Genomic DNA, 24584 nt, shown 5'->3' with positions numbered 1-24584 from the left:
ATAACAGGTATGCGCCACTGCACCTGGCAGGTTGTCTTATTTGTATGGTGGAAATGATAGAATTTACCTCATCTGAGATACTGGAAAATTAATTATCTAAAATAAAATGCTTTGAAGAGAAAAAGTGACATTAAAATACCTAAATAGTAATATTAAGTATTTTCTAAGAAAAGATGAACAGATGATCTTTACGTTAACAAACTAGTTAACAAATAGTTACACAAAACTATTAATTAAACTATTAATAGTTACACAAAAGTATACGTTGTTGTTGTTATGAGAGCTATAGGTTGTCTTTATTAGGAAAAGTTGGAAAAAAAGTTATGGGAAGAACTTAGAGAGTAGGCATTTACATTTTCCAAGATGGTCTATGGATTTCATGTTAATGAGTTGAGTAAATTAGAGCGTGTGTGTGTAAGAATTTCTCACTTAATAGATGTGCCAAAATCATTAATATGTTAATATTTTTCCTTTTTATGTGTTCTGAATAATCGCATTTGGGTTTAGTCAGTGTGTAGAATGTTTATAAGAGCACAGATTTGGAACTAGACTCCTGACACTGCCACTTACTATATGACCTTATGTAAGTGCCTTAACTTCTCTCTGCTTCTGTTTCCTCACTGGCAAAATGAGGCTAATAATAATAACTACCTCATAGGGTTATAACTACTTTCAATAATTAGTACCACGTGAGAAAGACTTAGAACAGTGTCTGGCACATATAAGAACTCAGTGCTGTCATGATTGTTTTTGTTTTCATCATCACCATCATCGTTGTCATCACCATCATCATTGGCTCTGGGCCCTTTTATTAAGTAGAATGTTTCCAGTAAATGATGATAGTGCCTTTGAATTTGGCCACATCAACCAAATAACAAGGCTTTTCTCAGGTGTGATTAACTCAGCATGCAGATAGCCCATGATTCAGTGAATTTTACTCTTAAGTTGAAAACCTCATCTTGCTTTGTATGCCCTCATTGGGTGATGTCATCTTCTCCCAAGGCTTTAATTATCATCTATATGCTGGTGACTCCCAAATTTATATCTCCAGCCCAGACTTGTCTACTGAGGGCCAGACCCATATATTCATCTATACAACTGCCTCCTGGACACACTACCTGAATGTATTTATGGTATCTCCAAATCAGCATGACTAAAAAGAGGCTCACCTTCTGTCTCCTTAATGCAGCTCTATCTCCAGTGTTTTCTTTTTTAGTAAATGCCATGTACCCTGTTTTCCAGAAACAAAGAATCATCCTTGGCTCTTTCTTCTCTCTACATATAATCATTATGTCTTATCAATTATATTTCCAGAATAACTTTCAGAACCATTTTTTTTTTTTTCCATTCTTTGTCTCTTGTCTCTGTCCTTGCCTGGATTACTTAATAGTTTTCCAAGTTTTTGTCTGTGATCTTATATCATTCCTATCCATTTCATCCTTAAAACCAGAGGCATCTTTCAAAACCACAAATCTGATCATGTTTTAGAACTGGATAAAGGGACTAGCCATCCCACCCAAGACCACTCTATCATGGGGTAACAGAATTCTCCAAATCTTACAGATTGGAGAAAATATTTATGTGCCACTCTGCTCAGGGAGAATCTGATGTATGCGGGTGGGAGAATGGGATTGAGATCTATTTCCTTCACTCCCTCATCCCCCTTCCCTCTCTTTCCTTACCAACAGGAGTTCTAGAACGCCTTACAGGAGATTGGATCTAGTTAGCTGGAAGGCTTTCATTTTGCTGTAAGGGTTTACAGGTTTGGGAACAGAACTTGGAGCAATAGGAGAAGGGGCCATCACCATCTGATCCTAGTTCTCTTTTCTCCCAGAAAGAACTCTGTCCAGGTTCTCCAAGTGTAGCATCCTGACCAATAGATTCAGCATCATCACCTGGAAACTTGATAGAATAGCAACTTCTTAGACCTATTCTAGGTCTTCTGAATTTTAATCTCTGGGGGTAGGGGTGAGTAGGATATGATAACCTCTTTTAATAAGTCCTCCAGGAGATTTCATATATATATATAAAATATATATATTAAACTTTTATTGGTACATTATAATTATTCCTAAGAATGGAATTTATTTTCACTTATTTGTACATGCATACAATATGATAATGTAATTTGGTTGATTTGTTCCTAGCAGGGGATTCTTATGAATGCTAAAGTGTAAGAACTATGGCCAAACTTTGAAAAAATATTTAAGGAACAATGATTTGAAGAGAGCCTGGCCAGAAGAACACCCATATGTTGTAACTGATTGTACCTGCCACTCGATTTAAATCTTATAGCAGCATTGCATAGTCTTTAGTTTAAATTCATAATTCTTCACATAGCCTACAAAGGACCCTGCTTCCCTAGCAGTAATGACAACAATAATAAAAATAGCCAACATGTTTTTATTCCACAAATGTTTATTGAATCTCTACTATGTTCATGTATTGTTCTAGAGTTAGACCTTTGAGATACAGTTGTTAATCATATATCCAGGACAAGCCCCTGTTCTCATGAAGTCTCATACTAGTTGAGAAAATAGATGAGGAAGTACATAAATAAGCTAGAAAATGATTGCACAAGTCCAAAAGATTGAAATTGTTGATGTGATAGAGAATGACTCTTTGGCCACCTTAGATTGGTAATTAGGGTAGGTAGAATTTGAGCTGTACTTTGAATGAAAGTAGATTAAACTGGTGAGGATCACAAATATAGCATTCCAATTAGAGAGAGGTTGTTAGTGCCAAGTTCTCAAGCAAGAGCAGTGATTCAGGAGCAGAAGACAGACAGTATAAGTGAAGGAAGTAAATTTGAAGGAGGAATGAGAGGCTTGAAGACCAAGAGACTTGTTAAGCAGGACATATGTTTGCCTTTGTAAGTCAAATTAGAAATAGGATTCTTGAAAATCGGTATAATTTATATATAATAAGATTCAAGCTTTAAAAATATGTAATTCAATGGTTTCCAGTATATTCACAAAGATGTGTAGCTATCACTTCTATCAGCTTCCCATACATACTCATCACTCCTAAAGGAGACCCCATACCAATTAGGACTTTGGGTTTTAAGTGTGATAGTATACCACTGAAAGGTTGCAGCAGGAGAGACATGGTCTGATTCATATTTTTAAAAGTTCATTTAGGGACTACTGGGCCTGGGGCTGTAGCTCAATGGTAGAGCACTTGCCTATCATGTGGGAGGCACTGGGTTTGATCCTCAGCACTGCATATAAATAAATTTTTAAAAAATAAAGGTCCATTGACAACAACAACAAAAAAAATTTTTAAAAATTCGTTTAGGCAGCTATGTAGAAAATGAATTCCATAAAAGGAAGGGTGAAAACAGGGAGACCAAGTGGTCTTTGCTGTACTTAAGACGGGAGGTGGTAGATTGGGTTAAGGTTGGTAGAAAGGGAAATAGGAAGAAAGAATGGGTTCTGGACCTGTTCATCAGGTACACATGACCCAGCTTTAATGTGCTTCTCTCATGATCCGCAACCAAGAACCAGTTTATTAAATTTCTAACCCTTCACAGTTTGAATCTTCAAGCAATGCAACAAATCGAAAATAGTGTCCAGGAGATAGCTAATGTAGTGGTCCATTGGTCAGGAGAGTCATACAGGATGATTTTACTTTGTGCCAGTTCTCCTCTCAACTGCCTAGGTTGATCCAGAGAAACAGCGGAGGAAAATAGATTGTTCAGAATTTTGATCCAATAGCTGTCCCTTTTTTTTTTCCCCTCCACCTGTAATCTCAGCAATTTGGGAATCTGAGGCAGAAGGATTGCAAGTTCAAAGTTAGCTTCAGTAACTTAGCAAGGCCCTAAGCAACTTAGAGAGACCCTGTCTCAAAATTTAAAAAAAAAAAAAAAAAAAAAAAAAAGGGACTGGGAATGTGGCTCTGGGTTCAATCCCTAGTACCAGAAGTAAAAATCAAATAAATAAATAAATAAATGATAAATAAATAAAGGAAATTGAAATTTGAAAAGAAAAACAAACTTTCAGAAGAGGCTAAGAGCAGCACTATTTACAAATGGTGAAAATTGTTAAAACTTCAGACACTCAAGATCTGCTTGGGGAGTGTATGTCTGCTTCTCCTGAGCAAGTTTCTCTTTTCTCTGCTCCTACAACCCTGAGTGTTCCTCTCTGGTGGCACTTCTTCCTGGCTTGGCTGCAGGCCGTCTGACCTGTTGGGGTAGACAGACCATCTCCTATTCATCTCTTAGCTCCTAACAGTCCACACAGTGCTAGCATGTATCATCCCACAAGGGAAGGCTAAATAAATTATCACCTCATCAAGCATGATGAAATTCTAAGTGGTTTTAAAAGTGATAGACATATATTATATCCTATATATAAAATAATATCAGAACAAAAATATGGATCCACATTAATATGAATACTGATTATTGTGCACAAATACTTTTATGTAAACTAAAGAAACTAATGAAAACCTGGTGGGGAAGACTTTAACACAATTTTTAATTTGAAATTAAATTTGGACCAGTCTTTCTTTAGCTGCTGGAAAGTGACTGATGCCAGCTCAGCTCCAGCAACAGCACTGAGGCAGTGCACTTGTGTGCTCATTCCTCACCTGATCTTACTTCCTGTGACAGTTTTCTTAGTGTATGAGCCTTACATATAAGACCCCCATTCTCACTCCCTGTGCTCCTGCCAGGCTTAATTTTTCTTCTAATATTTTTTCCCTACTTAACATACTATTTTATTGATTTGCTGTGTTTGTTATCTTTTGTGTCTCTTATAAGTGTGTACGTTCCATTGGAAAGAGAATTTTTACCTGTTTTGTTCACTATCTTTCCATAGCCTAGGATGGTACTGGATATATATCACCTGTTAAATTTCTGTTGAATGAATGGATGAGTTATAAATATATATATATAGGTAATAACAAATATATATAAATATAAATAAACACACACAAATATATTTATCCATTTATATGTATGTACTGTTTTCTTCCAACTCAGTCTCCTGTTATGTGCCAGACACTGGGATGAAGTGGTGAACAAACTGGAAGAGTTCCTTCCCTTAATGGTTTCCTTCAGCAACCGTCTGCCATGCACTGGGATAGGTGTTAGGGACAAAAGGTTAGACAAGGAAAAGAGGGAGCAAGGAAGGTCTCCCTAAGGAAGTGATTGACAAAATGAGCAGGAGCTAGGGATGAAAGGCTGGGCTGGGAGGCTGGTGGTAAGTTGACAGAGAATACACATCCTTCCTAGAAGTATTAAATCTATTTCATCAGAAATTTAAGAGAATCATTAGTTGACTAAATCGCCTCACACATGGATACAAAGAGTAATAAATGTCAGATTTATCCTTAAAAATTACGTGGGAGACGAATATGCCCAACTAATTATTTCCCTTTGAAATAAGAAATTTTCAGAAAGAGTTCAAGTCAGTACATAGTTCTAATTGGAATGCTTTCTTTTTGAAAATACAGATTTGTTGAAGAGGACCATATTCCCTACATAAATGCATTCCAGCATTTTCCAGAAGAGATGAAATTATATGGGCGTGACAAAGGAATCTTTACTATAGAGGTAAAGTTATATTACTTTTAGTCAATAATAAGACACAGTGGTATGGTGATTTCTATTCTTTGTCTAACTTAGTATTTGGTGTTGGAGTTTTTTAAATTTCTAAAATCTAGTTTTGTTTTGTCCAAACATGTAATATTAATTATAATTTGACAAAGACTAGGATTATTATTTATTTTCCTTTTGTGGCTTATTCGAAAAGATGGTTTTTGCTGTTATTTATACATTATGTTGCTTTGAGGACAGAAAAGAAAGTTATTATCTTATTTCAAGAGGTATTATTTCAATTCTTTGACTCAATAATAATTTCTAAGCCAGCCTAAGTAATTTAGTGAGATCCTGTCTCAAAACAAAATTTAAAAAGGCATGGGGATTTAGCTCAGAGGTAGAATGATCCTGGGTTTGATCCCTACTACCATAAAAAAACCCCGAAACAACAAAAAAATTATTTTTCTGTCACAGTAGAGTCTAATTCTGTTAAACACTACAGTCAGGAAGAGGTGTAACTTCCAGAGATGGTGGAGTAAAGAAGCTGCAAACCTGTTCCCTCAAAAACAAAAACAAAAGTGTCCAAAGCTCCCTCCACCCAAACTGAAGTCTTGATAAATTAACCAAAGGCAAATAATAAATTGAGAAGTATTCATAAAAAACTCTTGAACTTTGAGTAAGAACAGTGAGTCTGTGACATCATTATCTAAGTTTGCTCTCATCTTTGACCCCACTCTTACTCCCAACTGGGGCTTCCAGGGAAGGGTGGCTGTTACTGTTAGAATGGTTAACATTAGAAATGAGAATCTGACAGAATTAGAGCAGGCCCTCTGTTTGTGGTTGCTGTTACCCATAGTTTACCATAGTCCAATATTAAATGAAAAATTTAAAAACTCATAAGTTTTAAGTAGGTATCCTTAAATACTTTGAATAATGTGGTAAAATCTGAAGCCATCCTGCTTACACTAGCTGCCCAGGATGTGAATCATCCTTTGTCCAATGTATCCATAGTCTATATGCTACCCTATTGACTAGTCACTTAGTTGCCATCTTGGTTGTCAAATCAACTGTTGGAGTATCAGTATGCCAATGCTTATGTTCAAGAAACCCTTACTTTAAACGGCCCCAAAGCACAAGAGTCAGGTTGCTGGCAATTCAGATGTACAAAAGAGAAATGCTTCCTTCAAATGAAAAGGTGAAAGTACTATATTTTGAGCAAGGCTGCATTTACGTTACTTTCATTATAGTATATCATTATACTTGTTCTGTTTTATTGTTAGTTGTTATTAACTTTACTGTGCCTAATTTATAAACTAAACTTTATGACAGGCATGAGTTTATAGGAAAAACACAATGTATATTGGATTTGGTACTGTCAGGGTTTCAAGGCATTTACTGAGGGTCTTGGAACATAACCCCTGTGGATAAGAGGAACTCTTGTAGTTTACAGTGGAAGAAGAGCAAGTCATTATGAGGGACACTATCATGATTGAAAAGGGGAAATTTGAATGCCAAAGAATTAAAAGAGTTCCTGGCAAAGCCGATGTAGCTCTTCAGTATTTTTGTAAAGTGATTGTTTTTCTGATTGTATGGTAAAGTTAAAGGCACTGGGAAGGATGCCATGTTTTGTTTTTATATAATTTTTGTGAGAAGAATTATGCCAAAGAAAATGTTTCATTTATTCTTTGTTGTGAGGACTTAGTAGATAGGTATAATTATAACCTGAATTTTGTTTAACACAAAATAAAATAAACTTATTTGCTTTTTAATTTTCTCAAAGTTCTTACCAACCCCTTCACTATTTACTAATAAAATTTTGACCTGTTTTTCAAATAGATTCACTTTGAGGGACTTTTATTGGTGTAAGTTACATCCACACCAGTGAATACACTGGAATAAAGAAATAGGACAAGGATGCAGTATTATTACAACAATCACACTTGTGCTCTTGTTGTTCCCCCACCCCAGGACTGGGTATTGAACCCAGAGACACTCTGCCACTGAGCTGTCCCAACCCTTTTTTATTTTTTATTTTGAGATAGGGTCTCCTTAAAGTTGTTGAGGCTGGCCTTGAACTTGTAGTCCTCTTTCCTCAGCCTCCATCACCACACCCAGCCACACTTATTTTCATAAACTATAATCTAGAATGTTTTATTTGAATAAAAATATTTTACTAAACTATTTCTATTTTTGGAATTTTAGCCACTGTTTTTATTTTTCAATAATTTTAAATAAATTTGACTTGGGTGTTTCCTAAAATATATTTTCTTACAATCTGTACTTTTGTGCATGAAGGGTGTTTTAGTCAGCTTTTTCACTTCTGTGACTAAAGGATCCAACCAGAATAACTATAAAGGAGGAAAGGTTTATTTGGGGACTCATGATTTTAGAGGTCTTACTCAGAAGGCCAGCTCCATTCCTCAGGGCTTGAGTGAGGCTGAGTATCATGGCAGAAGAGTGTGGCAGAGGGAGGCAACTCACATGATCAGGAAGCAGAAAGTTTCTACTCTCCAGACACAAAATATATACCCCCAAAGCCACGCCCCCAAATCCCACCTCCTCCAGCCACATCCTACCACTTCCTTTACCACTCAGTAATCCCTATAAGGGAATTAATTCACTGATTGGGTTAAGACTCATAATCCAATCATTTCTCCTCTGAACCTTTTTGCATTATCTCACACATGAGCTTTTGAGGGACACCTCACGTCCAAACCATAACAAATTGTAGGTCTTGATTTTGTGGAACAGTGCTTTTCCTGAAACACTTACTCTAAAGAGTTGAACCATGGGTCACCATTGACATTCATGACATTTCCTAGAAACCTCAAAATGTGGTGAAAATGCGATCAAGAATTAGAGTACTTCCATTTATTTATTTTGCAGTGCTGGGGATTGAACCCAGGGCCTCATATACACAAAGTCCTCCTTTGAACTGACATGTTTAAATCACTTTCTGTGTTATTATGGCAGTTATATTAAAACTTAAAATGATATCCTTGTAACTGTTCTCTTAGCTTTATATCTCCTTATGCCATCTACTTTTTTAAAATTTAGTTTCAAGTCTACTGGTCCTGGAGTGAATGTTCTGGTTTGAGATGCCAGACTTTCTGTGATTGCTTCCCAAAGATTTTATTTTGTATGTGAGCTCTTTTTTATTGAGAGATATTAGTGACTATAGTTGTGCACATAAAATTTCCTTTATAGTTTTCCATGTAGGTGTTTTAGATACATTAACTTTTTGGTGATGATTCAGAATTTTAGCCTGAATATTCTGTGCTCAGTACTACATTACATCTAAGCTATTCTCTCCCCTTCCTTTAACAATTTGAGACGTGTTTATAAATTAAGAGGTGAAACAAGTTATGTTTACTTGCTCTTGTTTATTTTTGTTCTGAACCAAGTGTTAATTTTTACTTATATTAATTATAGTTGGTTCTCCCTGTCCTCACTTCCCACATCTGTAGATCAAAAAATTCTAAAAAGAATTGTGTTGTTCCCTAAGCAATATAGTATAGCAACTATTTACAAAGCATTTATATTGTGTTAGGTATTATAAGCAATCTAGAAATGACTTAAAGTAATAGGGAAGATGTGCATATATTATATGCAAATCACTGCACCATTTTATTTAAAGAACTTAAACATCCACAGATTTTGGAATCTGCAGGGGTCCCTGGAACCAACCCTAAAAAGGATGACAGTACTGAGAGAGGGATGTTGAAATCTCCACATATGGTTGCGACTTTTTCTTCACATTCTCTCAGTTTTTGCTTCAAAAATTGAACTTCTTTTTCATGTACAATACTTAGAATCATTTGTCTTCTTAATGAATTGACTTATCATAATGTAATGTCCTTTTTCCCCCCAGTTATATTTCTTGTTCAGGCATCTATCGTGTCTGATATTAATATAACCACCCCAACTTTTTTTTTTTTTAATTTATGTTTCTACTCTGTATTTTTTTTGAATCTTTTATTTCAACCACTGTGTCCTTATATTTAAAAGTGGTTTTCTGGGAGATAGTATAGTTGAGTCTTGACTTTTTATCCAGTCAGATAATCTCTGTCTTTTAATTAGAAAATATAGGCTATTTACATGTGATGTAATTATTAATATGGTCATGTTTAAATCTACCTATAATTTGTTCTATGTGTTCCTTTTTTCTGTTTTTTGCCTTCCTTTGGATTAACTAAGAATGTTTTATAATTCCATTTTATCTTTACTATTGATTTATTAACAGTACCTCCTTGTTTTCTTTTTTTTTTTTTTTTTTTTTTTTTGGGTGGTGCCAGGAATTGAACCCAGGGCCTTGTGCTTGCAAAGCAAGCGCTCTGCCAACTGAGCTATCTCCCCAGCCTCGCCTTGTTTTCTTTTTTTAGTAGTTGCTTTAGATTTCACAGTATTCATCTTTAACTTATTACAGTCTACCTCAACTAATAATAAACACTTACATGTATAACTTAAGACCTATACAACAGGATAATTCTGTTTTCCTTCATCTTTTAGTATCAAACATTTCACTTTATCTTGTTATAAATTCTATCATACTTTTGGATTATTTTTCCTTTAAACAATTATTTGTCTCTTCAAGAAATTAAAAATGAAAAATCATTGCCATTTATGGCATTCTCTTTGTTTAGACCCATATTTCTGTCTAAAAAAATGACTTTGCATTTTTTATAGTAGAAATTTGACAATTCTGGCTTTTGTTGGTCTAAAAAGTCTTGCCTTAGTTTTTAAAAGACATTTTCACTAAGTGAATTCTAGAGAACTTTTGCTTTTCTTTCCGTTTATTAAATAAATATGTCATCCCATTGTTTTCAGGCCTACCTTATTTCTTTCTTTTTAATCCAGTGCATAATGGTAAGATCAGGTTAATTGACATGTCACCTCAAGCTTTTATCATTTTTTCATATTGAGAACATTCAAATACATCTCTACTATTTAGAAATGTTTAATCATTTTTTTCAGCCATAATTATTCTGCTGTGGCATAGAACTTTAGAAATTATTCTTCCTTTCCAGTTGCACCCCTGAACCTGTTAATCATCCTCTTTCTGTCTTCCTTTCCCCATTTCCCCTTCCCAGCCTCGGTTAACCACTCTTCTACTAACTTCTGTGAGTTTATCTTTTTAGCTTCCACAAATAAGTGAGAACATGTGGAATTTAACTTTGTGTGTTTAACTTAACCCAGTGCCCTCCAGGCTCATCTCTGTCATACACTACAGGATTTCAGTCTTTTTTTTAACAAGTGAATAATATTATTTTGTATTTGTACCACATTTTCTTTATCAGTTTATCTGTCAATGGACATCTTGGTTGATTTCATATCATTCTAACTGAGGGGAGATGCTATTTCACTAGGATTTCGATTTGCATTTCCTTGATGATTAGTGATGTTGAACAGTTTTTCATATACTTGTCCATTTTGTTTACCTTCTTTTGAGAAATGTCTATTTAGATCACGTGCCCATTTTTAAATTGGATTGTTTGAGAGGTTTTTTTGTTGTTAAATTCCTTATATATTATGTAATTTTGTCACTTGTCCGTTGAATAGCTTACACATATTTCGTCCCATTCTGTAGTTTGTTTCTTAACTCTGTTGATTATTTCCTTTGCTGTGTGGAGGCTTTTGATGTAATCCCATTTGTCAACTTTGGTTTTGTTGCCTGTGTCTTTGGGGTCATATGCAAAAAAAAAAATTGTTGTTCAAACCATTGTCCTAAAGCATTTTTCTTGTTTTCTTTTAATAGTTTCATAGTTTCACATTTTATTTAAGTCTTTTATTTTTGTTGGTGATGAGAGAAGTCTAGTTTCTTTCTTTGTATATAGACCTCCAGTTTCCCCAGCATGTGTCAAAAGTAAATTTGCTGTAAATTTCTTGACTTATTTCTGGGTTCTCGGTTCTGTTCCATTGATCTTTGTGTCTGTTTTTATGCCATTATAACACTCTTTTGGTTACTATAGCTTTGTAGTATGTTTCAAAGTCAGGTATTGTGATGCCTTCAATTTTGTTCTTTTTGCTCAGGATTGCCTTGGTTATTTGGCAGTTTGGTGGTTCCATATGAATTGTAGGAGTGCTTTTTCAGTTTCTGTGGAGACTGTCGTTGTGTGTGTGTGTGTGTGTGTGTGTGTGCGTGCACATGCGCGTGTGTGCCATGCACATGTGCACTTGGGATTTAGTCCAGGGGCACTTTACCACTGAGTCACATCCCCAGCCCTTTTCATTTTTTATTTTGAGACAGGGGTTCATTAAGTTGCTTGGGCCTCACTAATTTGCTGAGGCTGGCCTTGAACTTGGGATCTTCCTGTCTTAGAGTCTTGGGTCACTGAAACTGCAGGCATGCACTGCCAAACCTATAATTGGTATTTTGCTAGAGATTACATTGAATGTAGATGACTTTGGGCAGAATCTGTAGATCACAAGTGGACAGTTTAACAAATTTAATTCTTTTAGTTCATGAATATGGGATGTCTTTCCCTTTTTTTTTTTTTTGCAGTGTTGGAGATTAAACCTAGAGCCTCCTGCATGCTAGGCCATGTGTTCTACCACTGAGTCATCCCCAGTTATGTCTTTATTTAGTTTTTAAAATGTATTCAGTTAGTCTGTATCTTAATCCATTTACATTCAGTTATTATTGATAGGTAACAATCTACACTTGTCATTTTAATAAATGTTTTCTGGTTGTTTTGTGTATGATTTATTCCTTTCTTCTCATTATTAATCTTTGTGATTTGGTGGTTTTCTGTAATGATATGGTTTGGTACCTTTTCCCTTTCTTATTTGTGTGTCTGTCAGTGAGTTCTATACGTGAGTGGTTTTCATGATGGCAGTTATATCCTTTCACTTCTAGATATTGGACTCTCTTAAGTACTTCTTAAACAGGGAAGTCTAGTGGTAATGAACTCCTTCAGTTTTTGCATTTCTGATTATAATGTATATGCCTTAGAGAAGGACCTCTTTGGGGTTGAATCATTTGGAGTTTTCTTTGAGCTTCATGGATTTAGATATCCATATCTTTGCCCAGATATGGGAAATTTCTAGCTATGATTCATTAAATATGCTTTCTGTGCCTTTCTCCCTACGAAACTCCCATAATGAGGACATTTGTTTCTCTTTTATTATTTGTGCTGTTCTTCCTGCCTGTCTACTTATTTGTCTATGTAATTGTATTTCTGAGTCACTGAAGTTTAGGGTTTTTAACCCCTAAATACTTCAGCATATATTTCCTAAAAATAGAAATATTCTATTGTATAACTGCAATTTAGTTATCAATTTTTTATTCTCTTTAGAGCTGTATAGTATACGTGTATCACAATTGACTTAACTAGGTCTTTACTGATACTGGTTTCATGTTTGGGGAGAATAAGCTAAAGAAGGCACCTAGGTAATCAAACATACAGAACTAGAAACAATACAAATGTCTATAACAGGAAAATTAACAAAGTGTATTATATTCATACGATGCTTCACTAAACAACTATGAAAATGAATTCCTGCTGTAAGCACTGTGAATGAGTCTGAGAGACATCATGTTGAACGTGAAAAGGAAGACTCAGAAAACTATACAGTGGGATGCCATTTTTTTATATAAGAAAGTTAATGATTATTGAAATCGAAGATACTCTTGAGGTGCCAGATGGAGAGGAAAGGAGTATACTAGGTAGGTACAGTTCTTCAGTCAGGGTGTGGATTTAGGGTTGTTATTTGATTATCATATTTTAGAACTTATAAATATGTTAAATGTATTCTGTATTTTTCAAAAATGTTAGGGCAGCTAGAAGATTTTTTTTAAGTAGAATTTGTAAACAAGAAGAGTAGGGATGCAAGGTTGGTTCAACATCCGGAAATCAATAAATGTCATTCACCATATCAACAGACTAAAAGTTAAGAATCACATGATTATTTCAATAGATGCAGAAAAAGCATTTGATAAAATACAGCACCCCTTCATGCTCAAAACACTAGAAAAAATTGGGGTAGTGGGATCATTCCTTAACATTGTGAAGGCCATCTATGCTAAGCCCATGGCCAATATCATTCTAAATGGTGAAAAACTGAAAGCATTCCCTCTAAAAACTGGAACAAGACAGGGATGCCCTCTTTCATCACTTCTATTCAACATTGTTCTTGAGACTCTAGCCAGAGCAATTAGACAAACCAAAGAAATTAAAGGGATACGAATTGGAAAAGAAGAACTCAAACTATCCCTGTTTGCTGATGACATGATTATATATTTAGAGGAACCTGGAAATTCCACCAGAAAACTCTTAGAACTCATAAGTGAATTCAGTAAAGTAGCAGGTTACAAGATCAATGCTCATAAATCCAATGCATTTTTATACATAAGTGATGAATCTTCAGAAAGAGAAATTAGGAAAACTACCCCATTCACAATAGCATCAAAAAAAATAAGATACTTGGGAATCAATCTCACAAAAGAGGTGAAAGACCTCTACAATGAGAACTACAGAACACTAAAGAAAGAAATTAAAGAAAACCTTAGAAGATGGAAAGATCTCCCATGTTCATGGATAGGAAGAATTAATATTGTCAAAATGGCCATACTACCAAAAGTGCTATATAGATTCAATGCAATTCCAATTAAAATCCCAATGATGTACCTTACAGAAATAGAGCAAGCAATTATGAAATTCATCTGGAAGAATAAGAAACTCAGAATAGCTAAAGCAATCCTCAGTAGAAAGAGCGAAGCAGGGGGTATCGCAATACCAGATCTTCAACTCTTATTACAAAACAATAGTAACAAAAACGGCATGGTATTGGTACCAAAATAGACAGGTAGATCAATGGTACAGAATAGAGGACACAGACACAAACCCAAATAAATACAATTTTCTCATACTAGACAAAGGGGCCAAAAATATACAATGGAGAAAAGATAGCCTCTTCAACAAATGGTGCTGGGAAAACTGGAAAACCATATGCAACAGAATGAAATTAAACCCCTATCTCTCACCCTGCACAAAAATCAACTCACAATGGATCAAGGACCTCAGAATCAGACCAGAGACCCTGCATCTTATAGAAGAAAAAGTAGGTCCAAATCTTCAACTTGTTGGCTTAGGATCAGACTTCCTGAACAGGACTCCCATAGCACAAGAAATAAAAGCAAGAATCAACAACTGGGATAGATTCAAACTAAAAAGCTTTCTCTCAGCAAAGGAAACTATCAGTAATGTGAAGAGAGAGCCTACAGAGTGGGAGAATATCTTTGCCACTCATACTTCAGATAGAGCACTAATATCCCGAATCTATAAAGAACTCAAAAAACTCTACACCAAGAATACAAACAATCCAATCAACAAATGGGCTAAGGAAATGAACAGACACTTCACAGAAGAAGATGTACAAACAATCAACAAATATATGAAAAAATGTTCAACATCTCTAGTAATAAGAGAAATGCAAATCAAAACTACCCTAAGATTTCATCTCACCCCAATTAGAATGGCGATTATCAAGAACATAAGCAACAATAGGTTTTGGCGAGGATGTGGGGAAAAAGGTACACTCATACATTGCTGGTGGGGTTGCAAATTAGTGCAGCCACTCTGGAAAGCGGTATGGAGATTCCTCAGAAAGCTTGGAATGGAACCACCATTTGACCCAGCTATCCCACTCCTTGGCCTATACCCAAAGGACTTAAAATCAGCATACTACAGAGATACAGCCACATCAATGTTCATAGCTGCTCAATTCACTATAGCCAGATTGTGGAACCAACCTAGATGCCCTTCAGTTGATGAATGGATAAAGAAACTGTGGCATATATATACACAATGGAATATTACTCTGCCATGAAGAATGACAAAATTAAGGCATTTGCAGGCAAATGGATGAAATTGGAGGATATCATGCTAAGTGAGATAAGCCAATCTCAAAAAACTAAAGGACGAATGATCTCGCTGATAAGCGGATGAGGACATATAAGGAGGGGGTAGGAGGGGTTAGTGTTAGGGTTAGGGTTAGGGATAAGGAGGGTGGTAAGAATGGAGGAAGAAAGGACTGTATAGAGGGAAAAGTGGGGTGGGAGGGGAGGGGGGAAGGGAAAAAAATAACAGAATGAATCAAACAACATTGCCCTATGTAAATTTATGATTTTTAATTAAAATTAAAAAAAAAAAAACTTAGAACTCAACTGGCTTAAAGTAAAAAAAAAAAAAAAAAACAAGAAGAGTAAAAGGCAGTTTGTGATGAGAGAGTTTTCACATGTGTCTTATACCCCCAAACAGAACTCTTTCAGCATGGAAACTGTATTTAATGATTCTATTTTATAATCTATATGCCCTAATGTAATTACATATGCATGGAGGATTCAGTTTGTGTATATTGATTAAATGATTTAAAATAGCTATAAAACATAAATATATATAAATTTATTTATATACTTTATTTTATATATATATATACTTTTTTTTTAGTTGTCAGTGGATCTTTTGTTCAATTTTATTTATTTATATGTGGTGCTGAGTATTGTACCCAGGGCCTCACACATGCCAGGCAAGCCTTCTACCACTGAGCCACAACTCCAGCCCCCTATTTATATACTTTAATAGTGGGATTTTTCAAATTGATTTCCTGGAGTTTTTTCCACACAAGTAGGAAATATCCATACTACCTCTGAAGTAGTCATGAAATCTGCTGAAGGCCATAAAGTAGTGGTGTTGGCTAAAAAATAAAAAGCATTCTGTTAAATTTTAATGGTAGATGTATAAGGGATATAAATTCTGTTTATAAGCAAGGACATTTAAAAATAAGAGTTATGGGTGTGCCAGTATCATATGAAAATCAGAGTATGAGATAAATAATCTTATCAGTTAATTTGTACTCTCCACCAGTATACTGACACCAATAATCAATTACTCAGGTTAGAAAATGTATGTGTGAGGCTAAATTTGTTTCTTCTGGGAGAACCATACTTCATATTGTCACATGGACTAGCTATCTGAGATTTAGTTTGATCTGTGCTAGTACATCCCCATACCCAGCATTCTCAGCCTGCAGTTCCCCTACTGCTACTTCCTAGGAGAAGAGAATGGAAACTTGATTTTATAATAGTCTAAACACAACCAAATATTGACAGTGGTAAATCTGCAAAAGTAATCAAATAACCCTTCCAAAATCAAATACAAATTGTTTGGGGATTATCTACTACTCTGGACAGCATCTTTTAATCTCCTTTAGTATTAATCTGTGAAATTGGAACATAGTTATAGAGTACTCAGCAGAATCTTTGGAGAATAGACAAATCTTAAGGTCTCCAAAAGATTTTTCCCAGCTCTGATCCTTGGGCCAAAACAGATTACTGTCTTCTGTTCAGTTGGCAAGTCCTCATTGGTCATCATTTCATAATTCTGCATTTGTTCATAAGGATTTTATTTGTACAAATTAACAGCATGTTTCTTAAATATTTCTCACCTTCAGGACCAAGACTATTTCACATAAAGTAATGTGTTCAACATAAACTGAAAACAGACTTCAGAAGACTGTACTTTGACATAAAAAATATTTTTTGTTACTACATGGAAATTTACAATCATTAAGATAATTCTTTTTAAAAATATTTTTAGTTGTAGATGGACACAATACCTTTATTTATTTAATTTATTTATTTGTATGTGATGCTGAGGACCGAACCTAGTGCCTCACACATTCTAGGCAAGCACTCTACTACTGAGCCCTCATTAAGATGATTCTAGCAGAACAAATATTCAAGATGAATCATAATATATATGGAATTATTCTTCCATAAATAATATATTACAGTGCTTTGTTATCACTTCTGATAGTTCTGTTCCTTATTAATTTTCCTTTTAATAAAGAGTTGTGATAGCTTTGGATTAACAGGTGCACATAGTGTTAGCTTCTCAGCTGAATTGCTTCAAAACAACAATAAGAATAAGGGCGCGGCACTGCACTTTTTTTTATAAACAGCTGAGCAGGAAGTTTGCCTCTGACAGGGTATTGTAATCTGCTTTATCACAGGAGCCTGCTGTTGTGTAACAGAAACTCTAGCTTGTCCTTGCCTGTCTTAAAGCATTGCTTCATGAAGGAAAATAAACTCCCTGGAATATTTGTGAAATTCAATTAAAATGCTTTCCCAAGCACTCCGTTTTTAATGCATGCTGGAACAATTTATTATAGCTTTGTGGTCTTTAAAAAAAACATATTAAACTTGTGATTTCTTACTATTGTAATTAAATGGATCTATATCATTCTAGGAGCCCTATGTATCATATTTATTGTTTCTTTTAGATACATCTGTAGCCAAGTGGAGTGAGAGTCCCTTCTTCCCTATCCCCCATTTTTCTAGAAAAAGGGGAAATTTGGGGATGTCTTCAGCTGACTGTTGATTTAATTGACAGGCAACCTTTCTTCATTGTGTGCCTTGCCTTTGCTCACAAAAGTGCATTCACTGTTCTATAGTATGTTGAAACTTTTAAATGGAAATGTCTTTTCATTAACAAAGAAAGCATTTTCTTACCCCCTTCCATGCCTTTGCTTTCTCCACTAAGTCTTGGCTTCTTGGGCAGCTGTACCTCTAACAGAAATGACAAAAGGTGCAATTGTGCTTAGAGATGGCCATGAAGATAATGCCAGGGGAGTGTGTGTGTGTGTGTGTGTGTGTGTGTGTGTGTGTGTGTGTGTGTGTGTGTGTGTGTGTGTGTGTGTGTGTGTGTGGGCTGATGGGGAATGTTCTATCTCTGTTTATTTTTGTTACTCCAGAAAGCTGAATACACCTTGAAAACAACCCCCTTCTCCAAGAACACTTTAAAACCCCTCTCAAATCTTCATCCTGAGTAAGCCATCTCTTTTCATTAAGTTGTTTTGTTAGTATTTAAGAGGGCCCTCTGTCCCAGTAACAACAAAGGTATCAAAACTCACTTAAAACAGGATGGAGAACAAAATACAGAAAATATTACTTATTCTCCTTTGCATATTACCCTGACTTCCCAGCAATCCGGAGAGGAGGTAGGTGTGTGTATAAAGCTTCAGTATTTCCAGGCATTTCTCTTCTGCCATGTGACTGCCAGCTCGTGGTGGACAGCCTTTGCATTTTGTTTGTTTGTTTAATTTGAAGGCAATCTCCTTCTGCCTTTCTGCTTTTTTCCTTTTTTTTCTTTCTTTTTTTTTTTTTTTTAAATTTAACAGTGCTGGGGATCAAATCCAGAACCTTGTATATCTGCTACTTCATTTTTTGCTTCTAGCAAAAAATCTTTCAGTCCATGTGGTAGACCAAGCTGAAAATCTAGTCTCTTTCAGGGGCACCATCTCTACCAAAGATCCAGATCGCTCATGGAACCAAAGTATTGGACGTAGACATACTTGTCTCTATTAAATACAATTTATTCTGCTGACTTAGGCAGGAGGACTACTTTGGTGTTAAGTCATGATGATTTTTCTTTATTTTCGTAAATTTTGAACCCTCAGACCAATTTCTAATCAAATAATATGTAGCATATGTATTATTCTACCACAGTCCTTGGCAGTGTTTCTAAATTCTCTCAGAAATTAGCTATTTCATCATCTCTCTCCAAATTCGGCAAGAAGGGTTAAAGAGGAAACTGAAGATTCATTCTGAAGCACATCTCCAGTATTTTGAATGTTGATAAACAACATTCTCATCTTCTCTCTGAATGAGTAAAAAGAAAAGATGCAGTGCTGGCTCAGCCAAGCCCACTGAGCGGCATTTTGCCAAGATGATTCATTTTGCCTGGGAGCAGTCTTACAGCCTTTGTGAAACTGGCTCCCTTTTGGTTGAAGGAAGAAAAAGACTCTTCCAGAGCTGTCAGTCACATCTTAAGCACCTCCAAATGAAGGTCTTATTGGATCAAGTTTTAATACACTCTTAGTCTTCCAACTTTACTCTAGATTTGTTCATCGTCTCACTCTGTAGGCCACTGGTAGCCCTTGGGATTGTTTGTGCAATCTTTGTTAGAATAATAGTCTGACAGTTTAAAATCTACCCGAGGGAAATTAAGGTAAGTGTAATGATAACAGGTGTTCTTAGTTCCTCTGGTTCCCACTCCTCCCTTCCAGAATTGCTACTGCCAGACGGCACTAGTAGAAACCAGTTGATGTTGTCTTTTGTTCCTGGCCTCTCTTGATATCTTAACCATCGCTGCAGTGCATGTATGTTTCTCTTTTCAAGCTCACAAAGTAAAACCATCTGAGGGTTTCTACTAATCTGTAAGAAAAATGAAGATGGGATGCCACTATATTTTCACTTACACTTTTTGCTTCCCTCAAATGACACATTCTGTTCCCTAGGGGTTCACAGTAATTGCATTAACCCAGCAGGTTCTCAAGCTTTAGAATACATAAAAATATCCTGAAGAACTCATTTAACTTGAAGCTTCTAGACCCATGGTCATAGACAGACTCAGGAAGTCTGGTGTCTTGTGGGACCTAAGAAGAAGTGTTCTTAATAAGTGTCTTGCCCATGATTCTGAGGAGGATGTTGTGTTGCACAGTGCAGTATTATCTCTGCCTCTGCTTTTTTTGGAGGGGCAAGAGGTGCCGGGGCTTGAACTCGGGCACTCAACCTCTGAGCCACATCCCCAGCCCTATTTTTGTATTTTATTTAGTTGCATAGCACCTCACTTTTTGCTGGGGCTGGCTTTGAACTCGTGATCCTCCTGTCTCAGCCTCCCGAGCTGCTGAGATTATAGGCGTGCACCACCAAGTCCAGCTGTCTTTCCTTTGTTATTCCACTTTGTTTCATAAAAGATTTGAGGGGGCTGGGGAGATATCTCAGTTGGTAGAGTGCTTGCCTTATAAGCACAAGGCCCTGGGTTCGATTCCCAGCACCCAAAAAAAAAAAAAAAAAAAATTTGAGGTAGTAGTAGACTGGACCAAGGGTCAATATAAAGCAAAATGCTGTTGTATTTTACTAAACATGCAAAGTTTTGAACAGGATTCTGGTGAGCCTTTTATTGTACCGACTACATCAGAGATTCTACTTACCCTATTGAAAATACACTGCAAATCCATGCATCTTCTAAAATCCTTCCCTTAAGTGTGTTCTATATGATAAATGCATTTTCTACAAGTCAGTCTAAAACAGTCACTGAATATAATCTTATGTGATAGTGATCCATGTTTTAGAATCTTGTAATCTTTATGAGACAGTTATCTATGTTTTAGAATCTTATCAATATTAGAAACTGACTCCCCGCTGTGGACTAAGAACAACTTGCCAGAGACAGAAATGTTTCACAGTCCTCTTATTCTCTAAAACCATGCTAAGCAGCTACGCCCCAGGCCTTGTGCCAAAGGTCAGGTACTTTGCTGAGCTAGCAATGCAGGCCCCCAAACTGGCCTGGCTCAGTTATACTGAGTGCAGATGAGGCATGGGGGATTTCCATAGCCAGGCCTTATATGTGTAAGTGAGCCATGTGCCGTTGGTGGCAGGAGGTAGCATTCTGATACTTTTGATGTCATCCCTTGGGACAGAAATAATGTGCAGTGGCAAGGTCCAGTTATAAATATCTAACTTTATTTGAGGCACCAAAAGGCATATCCCTTTTGGTCTTATTTAGAATCATTAAATAGTAGGCATAATTTCTGGGCAAGAGATTCTACAGATATTGTATTTTCTTTTTGCTCTGTATATTTTGTCTTCTGGGAAAGGCAGACCCATATCTTGGTGTTATATACTTAATAGTTTAATAATTCCATCTTCCATTCCCCCAAAGAATGTTTTTGTTGCTAAGAGATTTTATATGAAATAAAGGTAGATGTGAGCAAGTAATATAGATTTTGAATGTATATAGATATTATGTATGTTAAATTTTTTAAATCTTCAGCTTTACTTTTTTTTTTTTTTCTTTCTTTTTTTGGAGGGGAGGGAGGGATACTGAAGATTGAACTGGGAGCTCTAAAACCACTGAGGTGCATCCCCAGCCCTTTTTTGTATTTTATTTAGAGACAGAGTCTCACTGAGTTGCTTAGGGCCTTGCTAAGTTATTGAGACTGGCTTTGAACTTGGGATCCTCCTGCCCCAGCTTCCTGAGCCACTGGGATTACACGCATGTGCCACCTTGCCTGGCTTGATTTACTTCTAATTATGACCTCTCTAATATGTTGTGAGGTTTTTTTTTTTCCCTTTAGGCAAGTGTTACTTAGGTCCCGTTTTTTACACTTTTTTATTATGCAAAACACGCATAACATGGAATTTAACATTTTAACCCTTTGTAAGTGTGCCCTTTCCAGTGGCATTGAGCGTGTCACACTGTTGTGCAGCCATCACTACCATCCATCACCTAGCTGTTTTCATCTTCTTCAATGGAAACTGCACACCCATTCCACAGCACTGACTTCCCATTCCTCAGATGCTACAGCTCCTGGTACATATTCTACTCTCCGTGTCCAAATTTGACTACTCCAGGTAGCCCTTATAAGTGGAATCATAGAATATTTTTCTTTTCATGTCTGTTTTATTTTACTTAGCATCATGTCTTTAAGGAATATCCATGTTGTAGTTCTGTCCGAATTTCATTCCTTTATAAGAGTGAATAATCCTATTGTATGGATTTGCCACATCTTGTTTATCCATTCATCCATGAACATTTAGCTTATTTCCACTTTTTTAGCTATTATGAACAATGGTCCTATAAATATCAGTATACAAGTATCTGTTCGAGTTATCTGCTTTCAGTTCTTTTGGATAAATACCTAAAAGTGCAATTCCTGGATGATTTGGTAAGACTATGATTAATTTTTTTAACCATTGTAATATACTTTGTTTTTGTGGTGCTAGGAATTGATGTCAGGGCCTTGCACATGCTAGGCAAGCTCTTTACCACCAAGCTATATCTTACTATAACAAGTAATATGTTCAGAATGATAAGAGAAATGTGGAACATAATGGAGAGGCATGAAGAGATAAAAAATCATCCACAATCGAATTTCTTATGGATGCTATTAACATTTGGTATTTTTGGTTGTCTTATTTAATGTGTATAAACATATTTGCAAAATTAGGATTGAAGACTATACACAAATTTGCCCTTATTTGAACTCAGTATTTGATCTAAAATATGTATTTTCCTAAGTCATAGAACCACCTATCAAAATGCTTTTTAATAGCTGCTTAGTATGATACAGATAACTCTAGTATAGAGGTCCAATAATGAAGAATTCATAGAGAGGAATATTTTCCTGTCATTGAAAACTATATATTCACAGATTATCTCATAAAATTAGAAAATTTTCACAAAATGTTTCATGTAAAAATGCAGAAGATGAAACTATCTACCTAATTCACCTTTTACAAAAGGCTTCAGCCAGATGGGAGTGGTCTAAGAATAATTTAAACTATATAGGGATTTTAGATGGGACATGACATACCAGATTTACATTTAAAATCTCACTCTGGCTGCTGGTCACAAAGAAGCAAGAGTGAATATGGTGGTGTCCATTAGGAGACTGGTTGTGCATGTTAGGGAGAAGGTGATGGAGGCTTCAAGTAGTAGTGGAAGTGGAGAGAAATGGTAGCATTTAAGACCAAGCCTCGACCGTTGGGAAAACACTATGGAGATTCCTAAAGAAATTAAAAGTAGAACTGCCATATGACTCAGCAGTCCCTCTTCATGGTCTGTACCCAGAGGAGATAAAATCACCGCCTCATGAAGATGTCTGTACTCCCATGTTCACTGTAGCATTGTTCACAACAGCCAATGTCCAGAAACATCATCAGACAAATGGATAAAGAAAATGTGGTTTATATATATGAGTATCATTCAGACTTAATAAGGAGACCTTGCTGTTTGCCACAACATGAATAAACCTGCAGGAGGTTTTGCTGAGTGGAATAAGCCAGTCACAAAAAGAAGACATTGCATGAGCATACTTATGTGTGGAATATTTTTAAAAAGAGCTTAAATACACAGACATAGAGAATAAAATAGTGATTACTATGGGTGGGGTGGCTAAATGTAGGTCAAAGGATATAAAATAACAGGTATGTGGAATGAACAAGTTTATCTGATTACAACAGGAAGACCAAAGTTAATAAAACTATTAAATTAGGGATTTTTGTTACCTAAGTAGATTTTAGTTGCCCTTGTCACACACATTTAAAAAAAAAATGATGTGAGGTAGTAGATGTGTTACTGTGCCACACCATAGTAACCATTTTACTGCCTGCCTGTATCCTATAACATAATGTTGTAGTCTTCAAATATACATAATAAAATGTATTTTAAGAAGACCAAGGGCTGGGGTTGTAGCTCAGTGGTAGAGCGCTTGCCTAGCATGCGTGAGACCCTGGGTTCAACCCTTAGTACTGCATAAAAATAAAATAAAGGTACTGAGTCCACCTACAACTAAAACAAAATATATTAAAAAATAAAAGTTAAAAAAAAAAAATAGACCAAGTTTTCTGGGTGTGATGGTGTGTACCTGTAATCCCAGCTATTTGGGAGACTGAAGTAGATGGATCACAAGTTCAAAGCCAGTGTTGGGCAACTTAGTGAGGCCCGGCTCAAGATAAAATGAAAAGGGCTGAGGATGTAACTAGTGGCAGAGCATTTGCCCAGCATGAAGCCCTGGGCTCAATCCCCAGCGCCACAAAAACAAAACAAAACAAGCTTTGAGATAGAATAAGCAGTCTGTGTAATGAAAGAATGTGGTGTGTGAGAGAAAAGGTGTGTCAAAGATGTTCCTAAATGTTTGGGTTTTGCCTGGGTGAGGAACTTCGTTGGTGGGGTAAAATTTGAGGGAATGGAAGGTGAAATACTGAATTCAGAGGGTATGTTTCATGTATGGAAGACATCCAAACAATGTCAGAGGCTATGGAATTTAAATCCCAGTGTTACAAGTAGATGAGCTCCAAAAGGCTGAGAGAGAACTTCACCAAGATCCTCAAAGAGATCTTCTCTAGGTTGTGGGCTATTTTTATTATCTTCAGTATAATATTTTATGGCTCATAAATTTTAATATTTTTATAATCCAACCTAAATGTTGCTAAAATATATTCACAACTTAAATACATGGTACTGATAGAAGACTA

The 24584-nt window shown here is 35.9% G+C and overlaps 1 protein-coding gene across 6 annotated transcripts in view; it reads left to right on the top strand.

Annotated features, from left to right (window-relative positions):
* Positions 1-24584, top strand: part of TAF1B (TATA-box binding protein associated factor, RNA polymerase I subunit B) — a 71140-nt gene that overhangs the window by 21045 nt on the left and 25511 nt on the right. For all 6 annotated transcript variants that reach the window (XM_079110948.1, XM_079110947.1, XM_079110949.1 and 3 more), the window contains one exon: positions 5458-5557. In XM_079110948.1, the coding sequence (XP_078967074.1) occupies positions 5458-5557 (100 nt within the window). The remainder of the gene's footprint in view (positions 1-5457; positions 5558-24584) is intronic.

The sequence above is a fragment of the Sciurus vulgaris genome (assembly GCF_902686455.1).
Source record: "Sciurus vulgaris genome assembly, chromosome: 14".
Taxonomy (NCBI): domain Eukaryota; kingdom Metazoa; phylum Chordata; class Mammalia; order Rodentia; family Sciuridae; genus Sciurus; species Sciurus vulgaris.
The sequence above is the reverse complement of the archived record's forward strand: the minus strand, read 5'-3'. Positions and strand labels throughout refer to the sequence as shown.